Source organism: Cyprinodon variegatus, unplaced genomic scaffold (assembly GCF_000732505.1).
Source record: "Cyprinodon variegatus isolate N-32 unplaced genomic scaffold, C_variegatus-1.0 Scaffold826, whole genome shotgun sequence".
In the NCBI taxonomy this organism is placed as follows: Eukaryota; Metazoa; Chordata; class Actinopteri; order Cyprinodontiformes; family Cyprinodontidae; genus Cyprinodon; species Cyprinodon variegatus.
In genome coordinates, this window is record NW_015151279.1 from 195,786 (window position 1) to 207,595 (window position 11,810).

The 11,810-nt window shown below is 38.6% G+C and overlaps 1 protein-coding gene across 1 annotated transcript in view; it reads right to left on the reverse strand.

Annotated features, from left to right (window-relative positions):
• Positions 1-1,291: 1,291 nt before the first annotated feature.
• LOC107098964 (volume-regulated anion channel subunit LRRC8A) overlaps positions 1,292-11,810 on the reverse strand; it is an 11,784-nt gene continuing 1,265 nt past the window's right edge. The window contains exons 2-4 of the mRNA XM_015396872.1: positions 11,506-11,708; positions 5,064-7,182; positions 1,292-3,692 (exon numbers count right to left, since the gene is read on the reverse strand). Coding sequence (XP_015252358.1) covers positions 3,417-3,692; positions 5,064-7,175 — 2,388 coding nt within the window. The 5' untranslated portion in view covers positions 7,176-7,182; positions 11,506-11,708 and the 3' untranslated portion in view covers positions 1,292-3,416. The remainder of the gene's footprint in view (positions 3,693-5,063; positions 7,183-11,505; positions 11,709-11,810) is intronic.

Consider the following 11,810-nt stretch of genomic DNA (forward strand, 5'->3'; position numbering starts at 1 on the left):
CCAGAGGAGTTTTGAGCATGTTAGGTCATCAATCTCTTGCTAGATTTTCTAACCTTTACACATTAGCTTAAGTTAAAAAAAAAACTTTAAGAAGGCAGGGATACAAAACTGACAACAAAAACCAAACCTGCTCCTAAAACATCACATCTAACTTAGCTGTGTAAAATACTAACTGGTTATTTGGTTATTGTTGTCAACAAAGCATGAAGCATAGAGCAACACAAAGAGCAGGCATATCATCAATGGACTGGAGTCGTTTTCTGCTGATGGAAAACAGACCTGGAGATGGGAAAATCGTAAAATTCCTATCTGTATCGATTGGTTCTGGCCATGATAGCAGTTATCAAGCTATAGGAAGGTTTTAAAGAGTTGCTGTTATGCAACTAATACAATTTGACATCAAATATTGGTTTTATCAGTAGTTGCTCCTGTTGGAGCAAATTATGGAATGCAGGTTTTAATGTGGTTGCATTTCAATCAGCTGTATGTGGGTCTAACAGGACTGGGATGAAATAAATATAAATTTTTTAATCTATTTATTTATATAGCTGCTATCCTATAACAGCTGTACCGTGTCCAGTTGAGTCCTAGCATGAACGGGAATGGTGGCCTAGTGGTTAAGGCATAGAGCTTGGAATCCAGAGGTTCTGAGTCCACTCCCACAGTATGCCACTCTGGGTCTGTGAGCAAAGACCCTTAACCCTACACTGTTCCCTGGGCGCCACACGATGGCAGCCCACTGCTACCCAAGGGGAGAGGTTACATGCAGAGACTTAATTTCATTGCTCTGTACTTGTGACAGTGTAATTATGATGAAAGCTGGTAAAGAAAAAGAATAAAAAAGACGATCAGAGAGTGAATCTCATAAGGGCAGACTAACTAGTATTTAGATTCAATAATAATAATTGAACATCATTGATCTCACAATGGAGAAATTCACTTTTGCATTGTGACCCATCCCCTTGGGGAGCAGTGGGCTGCCACTATGTGGCGCCTGGGGAGCAATCAGGGGTTAAGGGTCTTGCTCAGGGAGCAAGAAATCAGGGGATCGAACCGGCTACTTGCAACCTTCTCAGAGCACAAGCGCACTGCTCTAACCACTAGGACAACACTCCATATTTCATCTTTACCGCTTTTTTAAAGTTAAAGCAATGACCCCTTATGTCTAGGAGACGTGACCTTAAAGGTCTAATGCACTAACTACTGCTCTGCAGTATTAGAATCTCCCTCGGCTTTCAGGCCATTATGGAGTCTATACAGCTAGGGCTTAACATTTCATATTTAGGTATAATTTTTTTTTTTTTTTTACATCTGAGTGACTTAAATTGGGTTGAATTTGCTTTGCAACATTAAGGTTTTAATTCCTTTATTTAGATTCAGGGGAATATAACAGAGTTAAGATGTGGAAACTAAAATGTAACATTACTCTCACCAAGTTGACCCTTTTTAAACTTTAATCCTGCACTGTAATGTCATGCATATCTTTCCTTTATATTTTTGTATTAATACCATATTGTTATATGATTGTATTTTTACTCAGGGCTGTACCATTAGAAAATCATACCAGCCTATGCCTACATTTAACACTTAAGAAAATACTGTATAACACCAAAAAACTCAAGGCTAGTTCTAACTGTTAAGGGAGCCAATTTTACATGCTTTCCTTCACTTTGGAAAAGTATTTATTTTTCATCTCATTAAAGGAAATCTTACATGTTTTGTTAGAAAATAATGTGTAATAACGACACATTTTAAAGAAGCAGTCTCCTTATATGACTTCTCTAATTTATATGGGAATAACGCACTCTATGTATAATAAAGTTTTTCAGAACAATTATTGCACCCTGCTGGTGTGGCATCTGTTATTTTTGTTTTATGCTATGTTTTTTGCTGAGTTTGTTAATAAATGAAGCCCTTTTTTGTCTATCTACAATAAGACCTTGTAACCAGTGACATGGCACTGTGCATGATGAGTATGCAGGGAAGTAATGGGGCAAGTCAGCAACTACAGGCGAAATTGAGAAAATAGTGACTTCCAAGATCCCGTGTGTAAAATTGTAGAAAAACATTTGGTTTCAAGAGGGAGTACAGTGCGAATGTTGGTGCTCATTTAGGGGGGCAGCTAAATCTGCAGAGGGATTCATTATTGCTTCAAAGCTTATGGTTGCGTGAGTAAACGTGCTCATTAATACTGATACTAGTGATAGCAATGCTATTCATGGCCCTGCCTTATTGAAGGTTAACTTCACTGTAATGGGACTGAATTCATAATATGCTTTTCTACTCATTCCAGCAACTCAAACCACCAACGGTCAAGTGACTTGCCCTGCGGCACATTGAGCTGTGACAGGAAGAAGCAGGAATCCAACCCAGAAATTCAGAATCCAAGGCGACTACTCTTCCTGAGCCAGTTTCCACTGTTATATAATCCAAAAGATAAGTCCTGCCTCTTAATGGATTCCTATGAGACGGATATGACTCATCAACTTATATTTTAGAAGTATGTTTTTCTATTGGTTTGCAAAAGATTATTAAAAGATCAAAATACGGCTGCAGCCCTGGATGTAAACAAGAAAAACAAGCCCCTAGTATTGGTTATATTAATACAAACCTCCACTAATGCTGATCCACTGAGGAGGATTAAATCTAGATTCCAAATAAATTAGGTCACCAATCTGCCCCAAAAGCCTTATCCCACACTGTAATGTTGCTGTAGCAACATTACAGTGTGGGATAAGACTGTAATGTTGCTGTAGCAATGCCATCAAATTTCTCTCAAAGACAACTCTGATCTCTACGAGACTTTCACTGACACTCATTTACCTCCAATGTGTTAGTTTATTTTTTATGTTTATAAGAGTTTACCAATCAACCCTGTGGAGCTGAAGGCCTCTGAGATCTGTGGTCCACAACGTAGAACTGAAACACCCGGATCAATGTTTTAGGTTCATATATTTGAGTAAAAGACAACTTAGTTGATGTTGGACAAGAGATGAGTTTCTATGCCTTTTAGAAAGTTGATGACTTTGTAATATTGCTGTTATAGCTTTGGTTGGTCATATAAACCGCCCAAATAACCCTGAATCTGGTACTATTTTGGAATGCAGAGTAGTCTACGTTTAGCTGGCCAGTAGTTTGTCTGTACATTTCCTCCTCTAAGCCATAAATACCACACCGTGATATTGTAAACAAAAGATCCCGATCACAATGGCACTGGCCTCAGAATGTTCTAAAAGAAAAATATAAACAAAATGAACAGCAGCTACCAGCGTCCGTATTGGTTCTGCTAGACTGGCACTGGCATTAATACCTTACTTTAATGGTAGTACACGGAAACAAGATCACATCCTGTTTCTTAGTGCCTCAGGGTCACCATTCTGTGACCTGATCGAAGCGCAGGGTATGTATGGCTTCCTTCATACTTGTTCTTTGTCAGCTTTCCACAACTGTTCTTTAGCATCTGCAGGCAGCGTGTTGAAGAGGTCCTCTTCTACCACGAGACCGCTTCTCTTTAGCTGTCTGCACTCTCCCAGCTCCACAGGCAAGCACTCCAGGCGGTTTCCTCTAAGCTCTAGCTGAGTCAGTGCGGTGAGCTCTCCAAACCGCGACGGCAGAGACTGGAGGCAGTTGTTCCCCAGGTTTAAAGTGCGAAGCTTTTTGCACTGGAACAGCTCATTTGGCAGAGCCTCGATCTTTGTTTCATAGTGTAAAAAGTTGTACAAAAGAGAAATAAAAATAGTTAAACACAGGCACTAAAGCCAAATGTAAGTAATAAACAATATAAAATGCAAAGACTTGCAAAAGATTTAACACTCCTTGAAGTTCTTTGTCACATTTCAGTCATAAAAAAATCAAATAAATTTCACTACGATCTTATGTAATGAGTGAACATTTACTAGTGAAGGAACTTGTACATATTTTCAACAAATTCTTTACAGATTAAGAAACTCAGTATTTGTAAAAAGCCTGAAAAAGTGTTGGTTGAGTATGAATTTGCCCCACATGAATAAATCCTCTGAAGAATAACCTTTCACTGTAATCAGTGTTTGTCTATACCAGCACTGACTGCACATCTAGAGTTGAACATTTTCAGCTTCAGATTCATTCATGTGACTAAATGAAGCCCAAACTCAATCTGAATAAAGAAAGTCTGCTACCACTTTGTTTTTCTGACATTCCCAGATGGATTTAGGTCTGGACCATTAAAGCACATAAACATGCTATGCTCTATACCATTTAATGCGGCTCTGGGTGTTTTGGGGGTAATTACCCTGCAGGAAAATGAACCTCCAACTTGGTTTCAAGTTCTTGGTTATTTTTTTTTTCCAGGTTTGTCCTGTGCTCGGCTTCACTGATCTGCCCATCGTAACAAACTGCATCTCATGGGACTTTTTATAGGTCCTTTCAAAAGAGGCTTTTTTTTATCTCCGAAAAGGCCAGTTTTGGAGGCTGCGGATGTGTGTAGCTCCTCGAGTCACCAGAGGCCTCTTGGCAGCTTTTTGATTACTGCTCTCCTTACCCAGCTTGTCAGCTCAGATGTACGGCCATGTCTTGTTAGATTTTTAGTTGTTCCCTACTCCTTCCCATTTGCCAATGACTGATTGAACAGAGCTCTGGTACAAGTTCAAAGCTTGGGATATTCTTATATAAGTTGACCATAACTCAAACTTTTCCATACTATATTCCTCACCTTTCTTGGGATATTGCATAATCTAACTGCAAGAATCTAGGTAATGTTCTCTGACCAAATATTTCAGACTTTCACAGAACATCTGTATTAAAATGAACATGATTTAATTTATTTTAAAGGCTATTTCTGAGGACAATTAATTGGGGACAACTTTTTCCATGCGTTTTAGATTAAAGTGGGCTGCAAACACACAGCAATTTATACAGTTTCATTTATAAAAACAAAACTTCCTTTCACATCAATGCAGATCATTGGATTAGTTTATCAAATAAAATAAATGAAATTAATTTGAGGCAAAAAGACAGAGAGGTTCAAGGAGTAAACATGCTTTTGCGAGGCAGTAGAAATAAAAACCTGCTCCCTCTGTACTTACCCTGTTGGCTGTCACTGCCATGTACTGTAGATTTTGAAGGTAACTGATGTCTGCTGGAATACATGTCAAGTTATTGTGGCTCAAATCCAAGACTCGTAGCTTCCGGCAGTAAAACAACTGGCTGGGAATCTTCTCAATCTTGTTTCTGTTTAGATGCAACTTTTCCAGGTTGGTCAGAGTGCCGATTTGAATAGGAATGTAGGCAATCTGGTTGTACCAGAGCTTTAAGCACACAAGCCGATGAAGGTGCTGGAAGCTGATGATCTCCTCTATGGTCTTTAGGTTGTTGTCCTTCAGATCAATCTCCTGCAGGTTGTGCAAACTGAAGATCGAGTGGGGTATGCGCTCTAGATCACAGCGAATGAGCTCTAGCTCTGTGAGATTCACCATCTTCTTTAGGCTGTTCAGCACCATCAACTTAGTGCCTTCATTGTTGATTGAGAGCTTCTGGAGGTGCAGGCCAACATCGGTCACAACTTGAGGTAGCTTGGTGAGATTGCTCTTCAGACGGAGAACTTTGAGCCTTTTAAGCTCACGGAGCCCATCAATGACAATGTAACGGTTGTTCTCAGCGCTCAAATTCCCTGTGAGATGAAGCTCGCTCAGGTTTTTTAAACTGTAAATCCATAAAGGGATTTCTTTAATGTCTGTAAACTTGATGTGCAGAGACTTTAGATTCTCGCGCAAAAACGCCAAGGCGGGAGCTTCGATTTTTGCGGGAGTGTGATAGAGCCACATCTCTCGAAGGTTGACCAGCTGTGCGATGATTGGCGGGATGGTAACGTCTGGGATGAGCTCCAGCTTGAGAACTTCCAACTCCATCAGATCAAACACTGTATCTGGAATGCCGCTCAGCATGAAAAGGTGCAACTCCAATTTCTCCTGAGAGTTCTTGGTTATCCTCTGCCTGAGCTTGTCAAGCGTCCACTCGTTGTTGAGGTTTAGCTGCCTCAGCTTATTTTCACTGACCTCTGAGAGGAAGACGGCAAAGCGTTTGGAGTACAGAGGATCATACTGGTCGATCATGTGCAACATAAATGCAAAGTCATTCTTCACGTCGGGTATATCGCTGTAACTGCTCTCCTCCCGGATTGATTCGAACGAGTACTTCTTCAGAGAGCGCCGCAGCATCCAGCAGAGCGTATACATGCAGATCAGACCATACACCACCACTAAGCAAATGTAGAAACACGCCAAGATTTTAAAAAGTGTAGCAAGCGGATGAGCACAGTGGTACACTTTGTAACCGGTCAGGCTTTCTATATTCACAGAACAGTCCACACTAAATTTAATATCGTGCACATAATACCCTGTGTAGCAGATGATTAAAATAAACTTGATAACTTTTATGATTGTCTGACGGATGTACAGTCTGTATACGACGTCTCCTTCTTCCACGTGGATACGGAACTTCTTCACTTTTTCAAACAGAGCTTTTGCCTGCTCTCCTTCCTTCTTGTCCAAAACTCCTGTCTCCGTTCTATCAACGATGCCTTGCTCGAAGCGCGTCTTTGTTCTCTGAATCATTGGAATGCTGGCTTCCACATCCTCACTTATTACCGACTCCTTATGGTCAAAAGATCCATTCATTTTCATTGGTTTAGGATCACTTTCTTCCACCACAGTCTCTGACAGTGCCCTGGTTGTCCAGGGAGAGTCAAAACATTTAAGCAAAATGGAAACAAAGTGTTCTAGTTTGGAGCTAGTCCGAGGAAATTTAAACCAAAAGTTGCTGCAAGCTAGGAAAATAAGTGTGTGGAGTAATACCAAGTATGGAAAGTACTTGGCAAACCAATGCAACCTATTTTCATAGCACACTGCATCAACATAATTGTACTGATGGCGATCCAGATCATACTGAATCCCTTTTGGCTCCGATGGGAAGGACGCGGACAAGTTGGAGCTGAAGTTCCTCTTGCATGTCTCATTGACGACCCATTTGCAGGGAAGGCAGATCATCTTGTCTTGGGTGACTTGAAGTGTTCCACCAAAAACAGAAATCATGAGCATGACGATGGAGATGTAGTCTGTGAACACATCCCACCATGGCTTCAGGATGCGGTATGCAGGCTGGGTGTCCACAAAGTACCGCAGCTCAGTGATGGGGATCATGGCTCATCTGTGGGAGGACGACAGAAGAACTGGTCACCAAATCATCAACGCTGCTTTTAAAAAGATTTCAGACTTTCAGTGCTGACATGACAACATACACCTGACAATTTACCAAGTCTGACCAAAAACTAAATGATTGAATAAATCATTTAATCCATACAGTTAAATAAATGATCTACATATTTATCTAATTTAAACATTCATAGATAGAGCTCAATTTGTCCCATAAAAAGGAGAAAAAAACATTTAAAATGTAAAAAAGCATTTTTAAAATATAAATTGGTTTTGAATTCTGAAACATTTTGATAAAGAAAATAATCAGTGGATGAATAAGGTCGAGAGATTATAGGCAGTGAGAACCTTTTTTTAATAGGAATCAAGATAACTAAGTCTATTAAAGGGTAAGAGAAGTATGTTCATCAAAATGTTCAAATCAAAAGATCATTTAAAAAAAAAAAACACACAAAAATATTTAACTGGAAAAATAAACTAGTTCTAATTATTTTCTATTAGGAATCAAGCAAGACCAGATTTTCTTTAATTGCTTTAAGCAAACTGGTTAGCATAAACCACAATACTGTTCTAAAGGAAACAGGGGAAAACTTTAGTAACAGGAAGAAAAAGGTGATTTATATACAATAAGAAAAGCAAAGTGACCTGAAGTTACCCCGTTATATAGAAGGAAAAATGAGTTTAACCCTTTATGCATGGTAAGGATTTAAATCCTTTATTTACCTGAATGATTTAGTAGGAAGTGGCAGCAAGATTTTGCATAAAATATGAACTAAATTCATACTCTATACAGTAAAAGCTAAAGAAAAGAAATGAGTTACAAAATGTTAACATTAAACCTGAACCATAAAAGCTGCCTGATGGTACATTAATGTAAATGTTTAATACTGATGGTTAACACAGATATTAGGAAGATCCTTCACTCTGCCCATTATGATCGTTTGGCCAACGCTCTCTCATCATAATTAGTCTCGACTGGTCCTCCAATTATGACTTAATGTGGCATCTCCTTTATATTTAAAAGTTTTTGGAACAACCAAAGGGCAAACCTTTGACAATAATTTCAACTAAGGGCTGCATAACAAGCTAATCATACAACTGAATAATTTTACTACTGTGATGTTAAAGAACAATTGTAGAATAGAAGAATTCACGCCCGCAGTTGCATCCCTCTGTTCCCTAACAACAGGCTTGTTTTTGGCTTCCTGTGCAACAATTCTGGGTCCTAATAAAGATATACATCATTTTTGACAATGTAGGGAAGATAAGAGACGGCTTATTGTGGAGGAGAAGATACATGACCGACTCCTAAAGTGGCAGCTCATACAGCTGCGAAAGCTCTGCCTCTGCTGTAAAATCTATATCTGGATGCTACGGTGAATGTTTGACGGAAAATTAAAAGCAGTTGCCGTAAAAGTGGAAACAATTGCCAATTAATACCATTATATTATTTATTGATCTTAAACAGATCAGAAATAAGAATAATTGTCTGTAAAAATATTCACAATATAAATAGTACTTTTGTATATTCTGTATATTGTCTCCAGGCTAAAACATGCTTTTACCCATTTCAAGTTCATCCATTTGCGCTTAAAGAACCTAATTAGAACACTAATGGATGAAATAAAGAGAGGTAGAGAAGCAAAACATCCCCCAGTGGGTAAGAACTGTCGCTACAAAAACATTCCCCAGCTGACAGCAGTATTGCATCCCTTTAAAAAGGTGCACATTAAACAAGCAAAGTTTCCAAGCTGGTGGAGTGAAGTCAGTCCTTAAAGCTGCATTTTTTTCTTTTAAAGAGATGGGTTGTAAAATCTAACTGTTGTAGTTTCCAACTCTCATTAAAATTATTTAAATTCATAGAAAACAATTAGAGAGCGACATGTAAACATTTCTTACATTTCTAAATAGTCATCTCTTCGGAAAAGGAAAAATGACGGAAATATTTCAGTTACATCAATCAGGTGTTTTGGAGCAAGGCAACAACCAAACTCATGCTGAGGTTCATGTATTGAGAACTGGAACAGGACATGACTGTCCTAAAGTATAACAAGGTTTCTAAGTAAAGTCAACCTGCCACATGACTATTAGATCTAACACATTCAATGGAAGAGGCTTCATCAAGATCACAGAGATAAAGGAAACATGGCTTTGTTTAATCGTGTATAATTATGTTTAGAATGCAATAAACCATCATTTACTAATTGCTTAATAATGTAATAGCAGCATCAGCTAGAAAACCTCTGTAACATTTGACTCTTCTGTTTCGCATCTGTCAATTGATGTTTTCAACATTTTCTGTGACCTGATCTATGTCAAGGTTTGACTATTTAACGCAGTAAGAATAATAATGCCTGCATGTGTGATGCAAGTTGTGCTGGACTGTGTCAAGCTGTTTCACTGGTTAAAAAAAATAAATAATAATAATATATCTATATGTCCTTTTCAAAAAAGCAAAGAAAGCAAAGCTGCAGTTATTGTCACTTCGCCCACTTCGTCACCAACCTGCTCACAATGTTTTTAAAACATGTTTGGTAAAAGATTTTAAGACAGATAAGAGGACATAAAAAAAAAAACAGAAAAGATGTTTTACTTTTTTCATTTTTTTACACTGGGTGAGGACAGTGGCAGGGTTTGAAGTGAAGTTTTCTAAAGTTATTTTTAAATTTCATATGAGGGGAGCGTGATGTAAGGCAACACTGTAACAGTGAGTCACAAAGAACGACACAGCTGGAAAGGTTGCTTATGTTCCACATTGTCCCTAATAAGTGTCCTAGTTGTCCAATATTTGTTTTTTTAGGATCTAATCACCCTACCTATAAGCAAAGTGAAAATTCATGCCTCATCGTGCATAACAGTTAATCTAAATGTCATTTTTTTATTGAAAATACAAACAACCAACTAATACTGCATTCCAGCATTAATGTTGTGCACTCTGTTACAGTTTGGAAACACGGTGCAGCTCCTGGTCTACCTTAAAGCCCCCACTTTCTGACTGCTCTGAAATTAACACATTTCCATCAATATAAATTATATTAATCCAATTCTGTGCCCTTTTTTAGGCCATAAGATAATCTAAAGTCCAAAAACTTATTTTAACATTTACTTTGCTAAAATGAATATAAAACACCAGATAATTTGAATGACATTTTAATACTAAATGATTCCATTCCATGGTAATACCGAGCAAAAATGCTGCAAGTGCAGAACAATTACTTTCATACCAGTTAATAATTCAGCCAAATATTCACTGAATTTGGTATAAGCTTCCTTATATAGAACTACAAATAAGAATGATGGTTTTATTACTAATTCTTACAGTACAAATACAGACACGTCATAGAAATTATGAGAAATTTTGCATTACGGCCAAAATCTGCCAAATGAATAATTCCCTTTCCAGAACCCTTATGGAAAGCCTTCAACAAGAGTGATTTTATTTCTCACAAATCATCCGTTATTCATCATAAAAAATCATGCAAATTTTACATCATACCAGATGCTACACATTTGAAACTAACCATCATAAGCCAATATAAAATGTTTTAATCCACTGTAAAGATGAATGAATCTTTGCTGCAAGCAAACTGACTTCAGAGAGAGAGCACAGGAATTCATTATGTCGCAACTCAGAATTAGAAGATTGCAGACAATACAAAGGTTTTGTAATCTCTTGTATTTTACATGAAATGTAAAAACGTCCGAAGATGACGTAAAAAAACAGAATTACTTACGAATCCAAACTGAAGAGCCCCAAAAAGCCATTGATAAAAACATCTAGAAGACCTCACAACTTCTCTCCTTTCAGTCCGCTCTCCATGAAATCCTGACCCAGCCCGTTTGATTCATCTCTTGCCTTGGGTGGTAGCACCACACCTCACACGCAAGCTAACGAAGGCCCTCTTCTATAGATAATATTCCGTTTTTGGCCCGTGTAACCCAAACAAGTAAAGGGCCAGAGGACCTACTTTGCTCCACCCCCCCTTTCTCTATTCTTAGCCATTTCCGTTAATAATATCCAGAGTATTGTCTGTAGGGGCCTTGAGAAGCAACTCCCCCGACCTTCAGGAGAAGATCCTGTTTACCTTACGGATGCTTCTGTCTCCAACCAGTGTCTCTCTGGAATAATCTTCCATCAACCCTCGCACTCCCACCGCACCCAAAACACACATGCACATAACAAGAATAGGGAAAAGGCATTCATCACCGCTTGTACTTTTTCAGGAAACCGTAAATTCGAGGAGCCGAGCCGTCTAGTGTGATCTTTTGCCAAATAAGCAAATGTGGTCTGGGTTCACTTCTGAGGAACTTTACTCACCTAACAGCATCTCCAGTGCAGTAGCTTTGTTGGATGGAAAGCTTAAGCAGCTCCAGGTCCCTTAAGATAATAAAACACTGGCCAGTTTGGAGGTGTTATCTGGGCTCCTGATGATGTCCCCAGTGGGGCAGCTGCTCAGCCAGCAGCCAACAGTCTTCATGGATCATTTCCTTTTTCACTGCCATTCCAGTTTAATGGGATATCTGAATAATAAAAAAAAATGTATGGAAATTGGATTCCTGCCGGAGTGATGATGTTTAACTGTATTCTGCAAGGTTACAGCAAAAAAAGTTTTGAATTAATGC